Raw genomic sequence first — 16,054 nt, 5'->3', positions numbered from 1 at the left:
GGATATGAGAGTGGTCTTGATTTTCTGACTAAAATGTTGAACTGTTCCTTTACAGGTCTAGCCTGAAACATTTAGAAGGATCTATTGGAAATGGAATATAACATTCACAAGTGTTCACCTGAAAATAATTTTGTTTTTATGACTTTAAAATGTCCCTATATGTACAGAGAGAGCGGGTCCTCTTCCACGGACTCCGCCATGTCGTGCCACCATATTTCTACAGTAGCTCATAATGGAGTGTTGAAGCCAGTGTAGTGCATGCCAACACACTAGACCTTTAAACAACAGATATAGACTGTTTATTATTCATGAAATCAGATGTTTAGCTCTACTTTAATATAATCTTAATACATGGGAGACTAAGGTGGCTAACACAAAATGATCTGAGCCATCAGTGTTGGATGACATTAGGCACCCAGTTTAGCACAATGTCTGCTACTGCTAACAGCTGGTTACTGATCACTGGACTTTTGCTTTCATTCTTTCTCATTTGTGTTGTCATGTGCCTCTGCTCAGCACTGTGACTCCATATTTGACCCACAGTTCTTATCTTGGAGGCTACACTGTGTGAACTCCCCATGAAACACTCTGGACTCACAGGCAGGCTCTGTTGAGGGGAGTGACTCCAGCACTGCTCCTTCATGAGTCATGTGGCTTCTCATTGGTCAATTCAGATGGAGTGGGTGGTGACATAGGGGAATTCCCCCCACTTGTCTCTTCTAACAAATATTACTTTTCCTGTCCTCTGTCACTCATTCACATCGGGGTTCTCCAAGAGACAATAACCTGTAATACGGCTGAGGGAGAGAGAGTGTGTGTGTGTGTGCATCATGGATGGTGAGTAGTAACACCTTTATTTACTGTATAATAACAAAGGTAACATGTAGGATGTTAGGTTAAGTCAGAATGTCATAAATAGTCATAACCATGCCTGTTATGTTCAAAAACATGTACTCACTGAGGTTTCTATTAATATAAAATGTACAAGAACAACACAAACGCTTAGTTGTGAAGTTTGATTTAGAAGATTTATTTGAGTCTGAACAGCAGTGAAACTTCCCCTCGTTGCAATGATTGACAGTGTCTCTGGAGTCAGTGTCAGTAATTACAGGACAGCTTTAGCATGAGCTCACAAAAAACTACAAACCAATTTAAGTGAAATCCTGTTCAGTATAGTTTTGTATCTTATTTGCATATATATATATAATATCTATATATATATATATATATTATATATATTTATATATATATTATATATATATATTATATATATATATATATTTGCTTCATTTCTTCTTATATTTCACATTTTCCTCCTCAGTTCTTATGCCCTCCATGCTAGGGGATGATCCACACCTTAGTAAGTAGATTTTAATACCTCTTTCTTGTGTCAAAACTAGCTGCTCCACAAGTCAAAAGTGCCAAACAGTTAATGTATTGCAGTGTCACTTCCTCATTTTGTTTTATTGGTAAGCATTGCTTGTTTTTCAGACCTGTGTGTGTGTGTGTGTGTGTGTGTGTGTGTGGCTCTTGTAATCACCTTTTACAGTTCACAATATATATATCGTGCTACAAATGTCAATGTTTGAGCCCCATCATCTCTCAGTTCTGTGTTTGGGATGTGCTCTGCTAAAGTAGCTGCAAAATGAGGAATGCAGAACGAGACCGAGCCACTTTTTTTTTTTTGGCTAGCGTTAATTTCTTAATTATGTCAGAAATGTAACAGGACTTGTTACTTTTGTTGTTTCATGCAGGCATGCAAAGCATCTGTGTGTGAACGCTGGCACCTTTTGGTCGGCACGCTTATCGCTCGGCTGTCATGTCCAAAAAAAAAAAAAGAAGCATTTTGGTGTTGGTAAATCAATGGAAACACTGTACACCAAAAACAGACGCACTTCCCGGATCAGTTTTAGTTCCTCTCTCGCACACAGGCATCATGTGGGGCAGGTTTTGTTTCATGCAAAAGGGTCAAAGCCACCCGGACAAACTCATTTCACACTTTGTTTTGAGTGCAGAATGAAGGTTTGTCTTTTTAGTAAGAGGTAACTGCAGCTTAAAAGCCCACTATATGTCTAATCAAGCTAAATTTGACGCTCACAGATTTTACATATTACATTGTTCGGAAGGTATTTCAACTACTGTTTAAATGAAAAGCATAATGCCACTCTGAAAAACACATTTTCATGTAGTCTTAAATGCAAACTACTGAACCAGTGCTTATTGATTTATTGAAGCAGACAGTATCCATTTTAGATTTAGCAGCGAACAAGGAACAAAAACAGGAAGGCTGTAGACAATTGTACACAAAAACACAGGTCAGGTTCATGACACTGGCACTAAGGCTGTAAAACCAAAAGGAGAAATAAAGAAAATGTTTTCTGTAGTCGGTGTACAGTAGGTCAACTTGTATGAAGTTTGGATAGTTGACAGTGTCTCTGAAAAGGTTTAGTGTTTGGTAATAGTTTGCAGCCATCTTCAGGTGGCAGGTGGCAGTTTTACACAAACCTTTATGCATAACTCCAAAACACAAAGAGAAAAACAAAATATAAACTCTAAAACACAAGACAGAGGTCGTTATGATGCTCTTTCCTGACATTTTTTAGAACCAAACTAGTAATAGGCTTTAAACATCTGGATGTTTTTTGTACTCCCTGTGTTATTAAATGTCAGAATCATGGACCTTAGTCTGACTTATTGATCTTGACTATTCACTATTAGATCCTGTATTTCGTTAATCCAGGGGAAAAAGCCAAAATGACAAAAAATCTGCTTTGCTGCAATGTTTTTAGAAATGATTCATAGTTTGATCATCTGAATCTAATCATTTGAAACCACTTTGTCCTCTGATGAAAGCAGATTTGTGAACTCACTTTCCAAACACAAAAGCACTGGTGTGGAAATCCAAACAGCCAAATCTAAAAAAGCAGAGAATTCTGTCTCATCTGTGTACCTGTTCAACTCGTCTGCATCACCATTACCTCCCTAATTTCCCATCCCTTCATCTCTTCCTCTCCACATCCCTTGACTGACTGTTTCCAATCATCTGTGCTCTCCAGTGGCTGAACCGGAGATCCAGATCTTTGAGCAGCCCAAGCAGAGGGGAATGCGCTTCAGGTACAAGTGTGAAGGTCGCTCGGCAGGAAGCATCCCCGGGGAGAAGAGCTCTGACAACAACAGGACCTACCCCAGTCTGCAGGTCAGTCAGCAGGACTGTAATGTCCTCAATGTTTATTTGTACTTCAGAGCACCTATGGAGCATACCTGGCTGTAGTGGTATCACACAAAGCCCTTAAAACATATTGTTGCATGCAAATGTGGCAATATATGTACCTATAAAAGACTTAAAACAACCTCATGCCTCCACAGATCCTGAATTACTGCGGTAAAGGTAAAGTGCGTGTTTACCTGGTGACCAAGAACGAGCCTTACAGACCACATCCGCATGACCTGGTGGGGAAGGACTGCAAAGACGGATTCTATGAGGCAGAGTTTGGTCCAGATCGCAGAGTGATTGCGTGAGTTCTCCTCCCACAGGCACCTCCGTCCAACAGCAATCTGTAGTAATATTCACTGACTTTCACTGTCACTGCCTTCATCAGAGTAATTATCGCCCCAGTCTCAGTCTTAATCAGCAGCTTCTAAATAACTAAACACAGTCTCCCTGTTGCACACACACACACGCACGCCACGACATAATCTATTTGCTCTCTATTAATAATATTTCGTGTTTCACTTGACGGTTTCGGAAAGCATCAAATGTAAATTGGACACCTCTCAGATACAAGAAGGAACTCATACAGCAAATTACACACACATACACAAAGCATATTTGTCAAACCATGTCTGTGATGAGGATGGCAATATGGGAATTCCCCAAGTGACATCACCCATATTTGCTGTGTGTTTGAGAGAGAAAACAGAGGTTGTGTGTGTGTGTGTGTATGAGAGAGAGAGTGTGAATGAGTCAGTATCTTTTGGTTTAATTTGCAAATACCTCATGGACATCTATAGTAAATTTAGATTCATTTAGACTTTCTCCGACAGATGCGGCTCGAACACTATCAGAAAATCGTTAGTTTGTGGAGATCTGTTTTACAAGAAAAACCAGATGGGTTACAATAATCGCACGATTGCTTCACGCTCAACCTTATACACACCAACATCCTTTTTTGAGATCATCATACGTCACTCAGGTGTGGCCCTGTGTGTTATTATGCTCATCTTGTTGTGGCAATGTCAGCGTGTCACAGCCCTGTTGTGTTATTTATTCGCACAGTTTCCAGAATCTGGGTATCCAGTGTGTGAGAAGGAGGGAGGTGAAAGATGCCATCATGCAGAGGATTACCAGAGGCATCAACCCCTTCAATGGTGAGTCTGCTCCTAATTTCCATATTCTGTCTGTTTCTGTGTCGATGCAGAGAACACATCACACTGACTCACAGATTGGTTTCTTCACACATGTATAGCTGTACTGATACTGGATTTTTTAGGGCCAGTACTGATATTGGTATTAGAGAATAAATAAATAAATGTTATACAGAGACCTAAAGTTTGGGGCATCTTTGGAGATATATTGCAGCTAAAAGTCAGTTATTGTCAATAAATGAAAAAACTAAAACCAACAAATAATTACAACAATTTGAAAAGTATTGGAAGGTGGACTAACACATTGTTGGTTTTGGCCTTTTTTGGGGGGATATTTTGACAGCGCTATCAGCCCCATTGGTGCGTTGAGCCAAATGCTCAGAATTGAACACAATCCATTAAATAGCATCTGACATAAGCAGTGCACTAACCTACCAACAGAGCGGCACCGCCATCCCCAGAGTCACGCTCCTGCTGTGGCAAAAAAAACAACAACTATAGAACAACAAGCTTTATCCTTTAAGTAAATTTACTTTTAAAGTAAGACTGTGTAACATTTAAATGAAGAATCAACACAGCCTTACTCATGCAAATAAAAAGTTCAATTCAAAACAAATAAAATAGTTTAGCTTCTAGCCTAGTTTGGAGGGTAGGGGTTGTTTTTACAGTCTCACTTGGTCTGGTATGACTATTCTTTTACTTATTAAGCTAAATATGTGATATATATTTGACTATGGGTCAAACATTTATAATAATGGAGCCTGTAAAACATTAAAAAGTTCTTTTTGCATGTCTGCCTTTACTGTATATGCTGATACCAACATATCTTTGATACTATCTACTGATAATATCAGTTGTCTAATATATAGTTCACACTCTAAGTAGCTGTGGACAAAGTAAAGAGTGTCATTGTATTGGGTTGAAAGACTTCACATACTTGAATTCTGTTACTGTTGCTTCAGTTGTTGGTGTTTACTGTCACTGGATCTGCTTCTGTTGCTTTTCCTGCAGTTGTTACTGTTAAACAGGTTCAAAAGCAATTCAAAAGAATTGTTTTCAAATGCTCGTTGACCCAGTTCTCAGGCCGTTTGAAAAGATTTTCCTAGCATCAAGTCAAAAGGCCGCTCTCTTGCCACCGCGCAGTCTACAGTAATGCCATTTCCTCAGTGTGCTTTTATTCTGCGGTCCTCCAGAGCAGACAGACAGCGGTTCTCGTGTACAAACAGGCGTTGAGCTACTTCCCCATTCTTGGTCACAGTTGCTCAATTCAGCACAGTGCAGGATGCCACGTGAGAGCTGGGAATGCAGGATTCATTAAAAGGGGGAGGGTGGGCCGAGGGGGTTCCCCGGCTCTCAGAGATGATGATAAGCGCAGGGTATGGTGCTTTACAGGACTGTAAAACCATGGAGGGAATGCAGGGTTTATGATCAGGTTTGATTTCGACATATATGCTTTCAAGTTTTTATGTTTGGTGTCTCTCAGTGTTTGTTACAGACAAACACTAGGACACATTTTTTGGTGACTGAAACTTCTTGAAATAAGTCCATTAGCTAAATTCCCATCCTCATGGTTATCTGCTTATTTCACTTTTTTGTAATTTGCTCCAATGCTTTGATTTATGTTTGCAAAAGTGTCATTCATAAACCCTGCAAAGTCAAAGCACTGCATATAGTCTCAGTCATACAGATGGCTGCTTACTAGTATTAAAGTCAGAAACTAATGTAGGTCTTCGAAGAAGACCTCAAACACTTGTAGTCTCATGGATGTGGATTATGAAAAACGTATACTTTCATATCAACTTTTCCCTGCATGTCATTCTTGTCAATGGAACAGTTTTAGTGGTTTCATTGATTATCATGAGTTCAGATGGACTGATAGATGAACAGAAAGTGTGAGTGGAGTATAGGGGATGTCCTGGGCATTGACCTCAAATGAGATGAAGAACCATTCATGGGAAGTGGAAGTTCAGTTTGCTTCATTTTTATGTAGCTACAACAAAATCATTAAGAGTGTGGATGAAGCTGATGAAAGATGGATGCGGACCCTTTTTATTAGACCTGTTTGCAGCTTCTAGATGTTGGCTTACGGGCAGGAATTATAGTTTTGTAACTGTAAATAAAACAGTCATATGAAGCTTCATATCTGTCATATCTTGTATCATGAATAGATATAGGAGCTGACTGTCAGATCGCAGGTAGCCATGGTAACATCATAGACATAGTTAAAGAGTGTTTGCAGACTGTGCGATGGGCAGCTTGATGTCTTTGTCACATGGCTCAAACCTTCCCCTCTCTTCAGCTCACTTCTGCTGTGAAACTCAGCTGCTTCCTGTGTTAGGGGGAGATATGCGTTTCCCTCTACTCCTCCTACACCCCCAACCCAAAACCCCCTGACACCACCTCACTTGAGGCATGTGAAATGTTGTTTGGGTAGCATCGGCGTCCTAATGAGATCACAGACTCAGTGAGGTCACTGGCTATTAGTAGGGTTTACCTCACTTGTACTAGTGATGACACATAACCGAATACATGTGTGTGTGTGACGTAGTAGCATGTTTCTGTATTACTTTTCTGTCTCACAGTGTGGTGGTGATGTGGTGGTACACCTGGTAGATGTTTGCTCTGTTCATATGGGTGCTTTCTTGACCATAAAAATTCTCAGTCTTGGTGTAACCTCACTGCTGATACAGTTTGTGCACATGTTGTTGTTAGAGAATGTTTTCTATGATTACAGTTGATTCGTTTTTAAAAGGTCAAAGGATGATGCTCAGAAATTGTTTCTGCATCGCTTTTCAAGCTCTAAATTCTTACTTGCGGAGACCATAGTTTTGCCTCTCTATCATTAATATAAAACGATAGTACTAGTAAAAAGTACTAGTAAAACTTGCATAGACACACCTATCACTTTATACCACCAGGGACTGTGGCTCAAAGCACTCACAGGTTTACAAAGGATTACATGCACCCACTTCATCAACATCATTTCATCAAGTCCAAAATTTCTAATCAACTACTGCTGCAACTGAGTAGATTATCATAACAACAAGAAAACCTAACACTGCTTAAAAATGTTGCATAAACTATATTTGACTCAGATCATCATTGGCAGATTAATTCTTTCCCCTCTGTACAATCAGCGTAGATAAATTAGATCATGGGGGAGACTCGTGTAGAGTAATGCTGACAGGTTTTCCAAGCTCCATGAACCCGAATGCTTTCTCTCACAGAGGAGATATCTACGCTTGTCCCACAATGGTGATATACTGAAGAGGATTGACATGCTGCAAGTGCTACTTCCATTTGCCATTGTGAAAACATGTAGGTTACATTTGTATCCGAAACATCCTACCTACCATCTTATAAGTTGTGTGCCCTAAAGCAATTTCCATCTGTTCTGTAAAGCAATACCAGATTTCAGAGAAAAACCGATCTACATGTGTTGGACTTTAACATGTTAAAATGCTACGCACAGTAGTTTAATAGCACAGTGAAGGTGTGTTTTATATATGATGTAACTGTCATATATGATTCTGTAGTCATTGCCTCAGCCTCAGTGAGATGCACAAACTGAAAGATACGTGCCACGAAACCCAGATGAAATTATGAGTCACACAGTGGAGACGCTGTTTGTGGTGAGGCTTGCCACCTGCCACCCCTTCTTTCTCAGTCTTTCTCACACTAACCACTCGCCCCGCACGCCACACGCCCACCCCACACGCCCCCACCCAGCACTGTCCCCATCGCCCACTGCAGACAATGACCTCGTCCCTGTGCAGGTGCAGTTCTGCACCGCCAGGATGCTCGCTGCCTCTGTGCCCAGTTTTTCTTTCCACAAAACACCCTAACCCACCACTAAGTTTACCTCCAACCCATTTTCCTTCACCTGTCTACCATCTGCCCCCTTCAGTAACATAGTCCACACACACTCACGCATACAGACTACAACCATACTATGTTCCATCAATATCTACTACTCCTTCAGTTTCTCCACTGTGTGTGTGTCTGTCTGGGCCACCTACAACAGACAAACCTGATGACCGAACAGAAATTTAAAGTAGAGCTGAGCTGCAGGACTAACAATCGTTTAATATTTAGTGTTTCAGTTCTTCTTTTTGTCACCGCTCAAGACCGTTTGGAAATGTTGACGAAACTGATTTAAAACCTTTTAAGTACTCCTATTTGTTGCTTTAAAATTCTATAAAATGATTTCGCTGTACTCCAGACAACAGTGCCATATTAATTATGTCAAATTCTATACTCATAAGAACTAAATGCTCACCCTTTAATCTTTTTTTCATCTTTAAGTTGAAATAAATAATACAAACCGAAAACAAATCATCATAAAGGTGTTGTAAACGTCTTCTGTGGTCATCTTTATGATAAAAACACATGTAATTAAACATGAAGTATATATGCAGAATATTATTCTTATCTGAGCACAACTGCTGATCTTTTTTTAAACATAAAGGGAAGTGAAAGTTGTAAACACTGCACACTCTGTGATGTCTTTATCAGGATGTGTTCATTTATATACTCCTACAAATTCCTTTACATACTTCTCAAATCTTTATGGCTGTCTTAAAAAGATAGTTCTGTATTTGCTTATTCACTTTCTTGGCTTAGACAACAAATGTATCAAATGTGAAGCTACAAGCAGGAGACAGTTAGCTTAGCTTAGCATGAATAGTGGAAGGCACGACTTTGAACAAATATAACAAATCGTGTCTTGTAGTTTTGTATAGATTAAACAAATGAGAAGCCGTTTATTTGTCGGTTTACTTCGAAGTTTGGAAGGAGCAAGGCAAGCTTTTTCCAGCTTTTATGCTAAGCTAAGCTATGCACCACCTGGATGTAGCTTCACATTTAATGGACAAGGGAGGTATTGATGGTATCCAGACAAAACTGCAGTTAATATAAAGCAGCTCAGACAGTCTGAATGCTATATGCCATCTAAAATAGAACATTGTCATGAACGTAAGAGCCAGGCTGACATGTTTTGGCTGAATCTGATATCTAATATGAGAGTTTCTGAACAGACAGCCTTCGTCTGGTGTTGTATCATTTCTCACAAAAATGCTTAAGCAGAGGCTCGAACGCTTGGAGAGACATGTTGGCAGCTGTTTTAGCTCTTTTTCTCTGCTTGTTAATTGCACCTCTGTGGAATCCAGTCAGACTCAGGTTACAAATGTGATGACTTCTGACTAAGCAAAATCCAAACAGCACTGATGACCTATGACTTCACTTGGACCTGTGCCTTTAGAAGAGTAATGTCTTGTGCCAGCAGTGCATGCAGAGACAGAGCAGGGCAAATATCTAGGTAGCTGTTTGCACCGAGCATGTCCAGTGACACACTGAGTAAGGATGAGGAGTTTCCCTCCATCTCATGTGTAGCTGCACTGTAGTTTTTTTTTTTCTTGTATACTGTGTGTCAGTATTATTACAGTGTAAAATGTTTGGAAGTGTAATAACATTTTTGCTAATATACTGCTGAAGTTTAGTCAAAAAACAAAGAGACACTGATGCACTAAGACTTTCACACACGTCAGGATGGTGGTCACTCGTGCAGGGAGCCTCATCTCTTGCTTCTGTGTTGAGCAGACACTGTCACACACACACACACAGGCGCACACTCTTTTTTTTTTTTTCCACCTTCAGGGTGACGTCGCCAAGCGTCACCGTGGCGACACATTGTAGGCGGGGATGGCCTCGACATGAGCGCAAAAGATAGAAATTGAGAGATGGAGGAAGAGAAAGTAGGCAGATGTGAAAGCCTGATGTGTGTGTGTGTGTGTGTGTGTGTGTCGTTGTGTGGGCGTCTCTCAGTAAAAGCTCTCCCTGCAAGGTGTGTGTTTGTGTGTTGCCTCTGAGTGTGGTATGTGTGACGCTTGCATGTGTGTGTGTGTGTGTGTGTGTGTGTGTGTGTGTGTGCAGATAAGAGTGTAGGCTGAGGGCGCCTGAAAAAGCTTATCTGTGACGTGTTTATGTTGATCCAAAGTTGAGGTTTTGGGGACAGCCTACAGATCTGACGAACATGAGAATATATAGACTAGCATTATAGATGATTACATTATCTATCTATCTATCTATCTATCTATCTATCTATCTATCTATGTCTTTGTTTTGATGGTTTCATCACATGCTTATGACTAATTGTTCATAACAATTTTCTTTTGTACAAGTAGTTTCAGTGAGAATTCCTTTAACCTAAATCTGTGGATTATTCAATGAAACTAGGACGCTGTTTCTGGAAAAACAAGTTCCTGAAGTTGGTGAATGTTTGTTCTGAAGTGTCTTTCTCACAACATAGCAAATAATAGTATTTCTATTTGCATGCTTTTCTTTTTGAAGTACTTTTTGCTGTTTCTGCTTTCATTTCTCTTAATAAGTATCATTTTCAATCATCTTTATTGAAAATTGCTGATTAAGTTTCATTTTCAATGCAGGACTTCAACTCATTGTCAAATGTTTTAATAGTGTAGTTCACGGTGTCGCTACTTTTATTCAAGTCAATGATCTGAATACTTAAAGTCAAAAACCTAAACTACTACCCCGTGTGCAACCTTTGTGACGTAAGTGGTCCTTTGCTTTTATTGCTGGTTGCTTGTCCTGTCAGTACTAATACCTTCAGTGAGTGTCAGTATTTGCTCTGTGATGCTGACATCTGTGTTTGCATGTATGACCTCAGTGCCACGCGAGCAGCTGCTGCAGACAGAGGAGTATGACTTGAACGTGGTTCGCCTGTGCATCCAGGTTTTCCTGCAGGACGAGAATGGCCACTACACCCGACCGCTCAAACCGGTCATCACCAACCCCATCTACGACAACAGTGAGTGTCTGCGCTCCATCTGCTTCAAACTGTGCTCACGTTGACGTCATGTTGGGCAATTACAAGTCATGAGAACATTATCAAAGAGCCAGCTCATTGTACTTACGGGACAACAGGCAACTTGATGTTAAGTGTGTCCACCTTAGGGTTCAAGTAAAAGCGTTTTTCAAGAGCTGATGATAATACGATTGTAATTAAAGCCACATATTTTGTGCTGCCTTTCCAAGAATAGTTTTAATAATACAGTAAAAAAACAGACAAAAGCTAAAATTATTATATAATGTAAAAATACAGTTCATACAGTATGTACCTGAAGCTCTGCATGTAAGTGCTTGTTGCGAGACTTGTGTGTGTGTGTCCAGTGCATGTTCTTTCACTGCTGTATTGAGTGTTGCACTGAACTAGTTCAGTGTTCCTCACACAAATTGAGAAAGAGGAAGTTCTTTAAACACACTAACCCTCAAACAACACCGTTACCATGGAGCACTTCCTCTTCTGAGAGCAGGCATGTGACATGTGACTCAACCTAGTGAAGCTTCAACTGTAAACTGAGGCAAATATTGAATAGGTAACACTGAGCGACTAAAGCTGTAGTACAGCAATACATCAACTAGATCAAGTAAAATAAACATTGTCTTGTTTGTTGCATGCAGCCTGACTTGTTAGATCTGTTGCATCCATTGGGTTGCATGCTTACTACTTGTTTCCACATCATCAGGGGCCCCAAACACAGCCGAGCTGAGGATCTGTCGGGTCAACAGGAACAGTGGCAGTGTTAAGGGAGGGGACGAGATCTTCTTACTGTGTGACAAAGTACAGAAAGGTACATATGACCAGTGTAGGTCTTTGCAATGAACTGATCAACATTTATTGTTGTACACATTTTACAGTATATGTTTTTCATCTACCCTTCATCTATTTTCTGTCTATTCATCCTCATTCAATCCACTCATCCATTTGCTTTTCATAGCCATAGTGTTAATCTCTTTGCATGTTTATTCACTTTTCCATTCCTGTCATCCCATCATCTTCCTTTCCACCAGATGACATTGAGGTGCGATTCTTCTCCTCTGATGGCTGGGAGGCCAAAGGTTCCTTCTCCCAGGCCGATGTTCATCGCCAAGTAGCCATCGTCTTCAAGACTCCGCCCTACTATAACACCTCCATAATTGAGTCGGTCACCGTGCACATGCAGTTGCGCCGACCTTCTGATCAGGAAGTCAGTGAACCGATGGATTTCAGATATCTGCCTGATGACAAAGGTGAGCACTGATCACCATCTTTGTGTTATTGGTGAACAATTTCCATTTTTCCATGTCCAGGGACTGTTGCCCAGTTCTCAGTTAGATTCAGGTGATATATGTGGACACTTTGTGCTTGCCATAGATCCTTACGGCTACAATGAGAAGAAACGCAAAAGAGAGAACTTGATGAGGATCTCAGGATTGTCAGGTAAGACATATGGTACTGTATATAGTACAGCCCATCTGATGTGATTCCATGCATGTATGTATGAGCAAGTCCTTTGTATGTCGGTGTACATGTATGTATTTCAACAAAGGTTTCTTGCCTTTCTTTAGGTGGTCCTTTTGCTTGTCTTGGTGTGAACAGACCAAAGGCAGTGAGTCACATGCGGAAAGGTAATTGATTAACATGATATCCCTCAAATAACAACGATTACAGCATTTACATTTTCATGAGGATTATACTGCTATCACACTGAAAGTCACTATATGTTTTCCAGACCTCGGCAATATGTACCTGAGGCAACAGCACACAACTGCAATGCAGCAACAACCTAATGTATTCCAAAACCAGCCCTACCAACCAAGCCCTCAGAACTTAATGATGACATCACAAGCTCCTAATGTATCAGTCAGCCATTCATGGGCGAATCCCAACCCAGCACTCTCAATGGAAACAGTCACCATAAACCCATCTGGTGCTATGAGCAATCTGCCACATCCTAATAGCAGCAGGCAACAGCAGCAAAACCGTACATCTGGTTACTCCCACAGAGTGGAGCACAACAACTTTGAGAATAACATCCTCCCGCAGCTCACCATTGGGGACTTGCAGTGCTTAGATACAGTCCCCCAGGCCTCAGGAATGAGCCAGTCAGAGTCCCAGCCACTTTTCCACCTGCAGCTACAAAGGGAAAAGCTCACCTCCGAGAACCGTGCCCAGAACCATCCAGGCAACCAGAACCAGGGTCACCAGACCGCGTGGCCTAATTACAATCCCCTCAATCCAATTCAGAACACATTTAACGGCTCAGTACCTGAAGGTGGAGGTGGATCACAGGGGCTGGGCTCTTTCCCCTTCCTAGAGGGAATGGAAGGGGATGATTTTCTGAAGGGCCTGGGCATAGGGTCTCAAACTGTCTTCCAGCTGAAGCAGGAGCCACAGAGCACAGTGGGACAAGAGACTCATGCTTCTCTCATGCAATCCCCAAGGGAAAGCCAAGGAAATACTTACACCAACTTGCTTCCTCGTCCTATGAGCAATGGCACCAACATGGATCTAATGAGGCCAGATGGTAGTGGCAACAACCAGCCTCTCAAAAATGTGCAAAATCCTTATTCAAACAACGGCATGCCCTCTGATGGCCACTACCAAAATTTGGCTGACTGGTTCAAAGCAACTCAGCAAAGTGACTAAAAGGAGTAACTTTTTCTGGTAACAAGTAATGAACAGAAGCAGTTCCAAAGAATGCACTGGTCTTGTTTAGCTTTGCAAAGCCAGAACATTTGCTTCACCTGTTCTTGCCCTGTGAGGCTCACTGGGCATTTGCTTGGGTTCTTATCAGTGGGCATAAGAACAAATTCACTGGTAGCCAATAGGATCCATAACCAGACAAAAGGCATTGTTTCTAGATGGTACACTTGATTAGGGACTAGTTCATTTTCTTAGCAAAGACATCACCAAGAATGCTTTCTATACCTAATTGACCATGGTGTTTGGTAAACTGTCAATGGTCACTGCTTTCCAGTATTAATCCGGAAAGACACCTTTCTCCAGAAAATGATCAAATTCGATTCACAGTTTCAAAGCCTTACCACATTTATATCAAGTATGTGTTGTTCACATGTTGTTCACCGTTAACCTGAGGTGCAAGTTACACTGTCATTCTAATTACGCCCCCAAATTGACTGATTTGTTTGGCTTCTGGCTGCTGGTGTAACAGACGTTAGTGATTTAGTGATCAATAAAACTGAGCTAACATGAAACCTGGCTACTGCAAGGCTAAGACCCGAATTCTGATGAGCCATGCCTTAGTTTGTAATGATAACCTCATCAAACAACATGTTGATAGTTTCCAAGCCAAAGTTAGATTTACGAAAAGTGAATGTACTTTTTTCTTTATTTTTCTTTCTCAGGTGAAGTTGGATTCACTGTCAACATACTGTATAGTAATCAACGTTTTGCTGGGGTGTGTAAGCTTGAAAAAAATGGGGATAAATGGATGATTTTTGGATTTTGAAAACACAGCTTAAAAATGGCTTATCATGTATACTTTTATTGCTTTGTAAACGACTCTTAGACATACTGTTTTATTGATTTTCTTAGCAGAGTATTTGCTGATAAGTGCACTCTGTACATACATGTTAGCCATAGTTGAGAGTGAAAGCAATAACCATGCTGAAACGCTCAAGAACTGGCAAGGTACCGAAATTTCCATTGAGGAAGTTGGGGGAAGCACTTTGAGTGTTGTCCTTCCTTTGTAATGACTATGTCATACCAGTGATCACATGTGTTCTTCAGAGTTCTCAGAGCATTTCTACCAGATGTTTTAGAAATACAGATGTTCATTTTGTGTTTTATTGTTGATTCATTCATTCAGCTGATGCTCACAGCTTCACAGAGCAGTTTGCTTATGGATTTGTGGCTGATAATGAACAAACACTGGCTTTTCAGCAGCGGGCAGTGATCTGACAGCAGCCTGCAGGGCTGCTCTGTCCCATTTAGCCTAGTTCATTTTAGCATGTTGTTTTTTACTTGTATGCCTCCCTAAAGCTTTTTGGTTTTAAATGAAATTAAATATTTTGATGACTACTTACTATTTTTTGATTTGTCTATGGGATCAGTTCTTAATAAAGAGTCTGTCCACACCTTTTGTTATTTAATTACCACCTTTATGTTATATCTCTTACACATTATACATAATCTACATGCAAGCATATAATAGTTATGTAAATGTTAACCATGGCCAGGTGCCCTGATAACACCTCTGAGTGCATTATCACACCTATAACATGGAACAGATGAACATTTGGGGAATACGCCTATTTTCTTTTTGACAAAGAGTAAGAAGATCAATACTATACCTTAGACATTAGAGTAGTGCTGACAGTATCAATCTTCTTGTGAAACTCGCAGCAAAAATACAAATAAGTATATTACCCAAAATGCCAGACTACTCCTTTAACAAAAATCCAATTCATTTAATACTTGTCCATGTAGTAAATTAAACTATAGATATAATATACATATCAGGATTTCCAAAATAGTAGGAATTTGTTCCGGCAAAACAATATATCATGTTGGACTCTGTGATTTAAAAATGATATATCATAACACAATAATGCACTCATAATTATAATATTACACATTTTGCCTTCATTTCCATCCTCAACCAAGTTTCATATGTTGGAGTTAATAGGAGTAAAGAGTGGTTAAACTGACACCTGCCAGCCAATCAGAAACACACAAGTATTTTTCATGATCATGATATAAATACTGTCTTCTTACAGAAGATACTCCCCTGAACATTTTGTCCTAACCGCAACATTTACGAAACATAAGAAAATAACCAGATTTAACAAACAACAAAACAATATATGCTCAACAACTACATCGTAA

At 40.3% G+C, this 16,054-nt stretch overlaps 1 protein-coding gene across 1 annotated transcript; it reads left to right on the top strand.

The window, feature by feature from the left end:
* The first annotated feature begins 754 nt into the window (after positions 1 to 754).
* On the top strand, positions 755 to 15,254 carry rel (v-rel avian reticuloendotheliosis viral oncogene homolog). The gene is given in 11 exon segments (NM_001303377.1): positions 755 to 837; positions 1,322 to 1,360; positions 3,057 to 3,196; positions 3,367 to 3,515; positions 4,277 to 4,368; positions 11,051 to 11,191; positions 11,910 to 12,014; positions 12,235 to 12,453; positions 12,578 to 12,643; positions 12,772 to 12,831; positions 12,936 to 15,254. Coding segments are annotated over 11 exon segments (1,935 nt in total). The 5' UTR covers positions 755 to 830; the 3' UTR covers positions 13,853 to 15,254.
* Positions 15,255 to 16,054: the final 800 nt, after the last annotated feature.

This window comes from Larimichthys crocea, chromosome III, assembly GCF_000972845.2.
Source record: "Larimichthys crocea isolate SSNF chromosome III, L_crocea_2.0, whole genome shotgun sequence".
Lineage (NCBI taxonomy): Eukaryota > Metazoa > Chordata > Actinopteri > Sciaenidae > Larimichthys > Larimichthys crocea.
The sequence above is the reverse complement of the archived record's forward strand: the minus strand, read 5'-3'. Positions and strand labels throughout refer to the sequence as shown.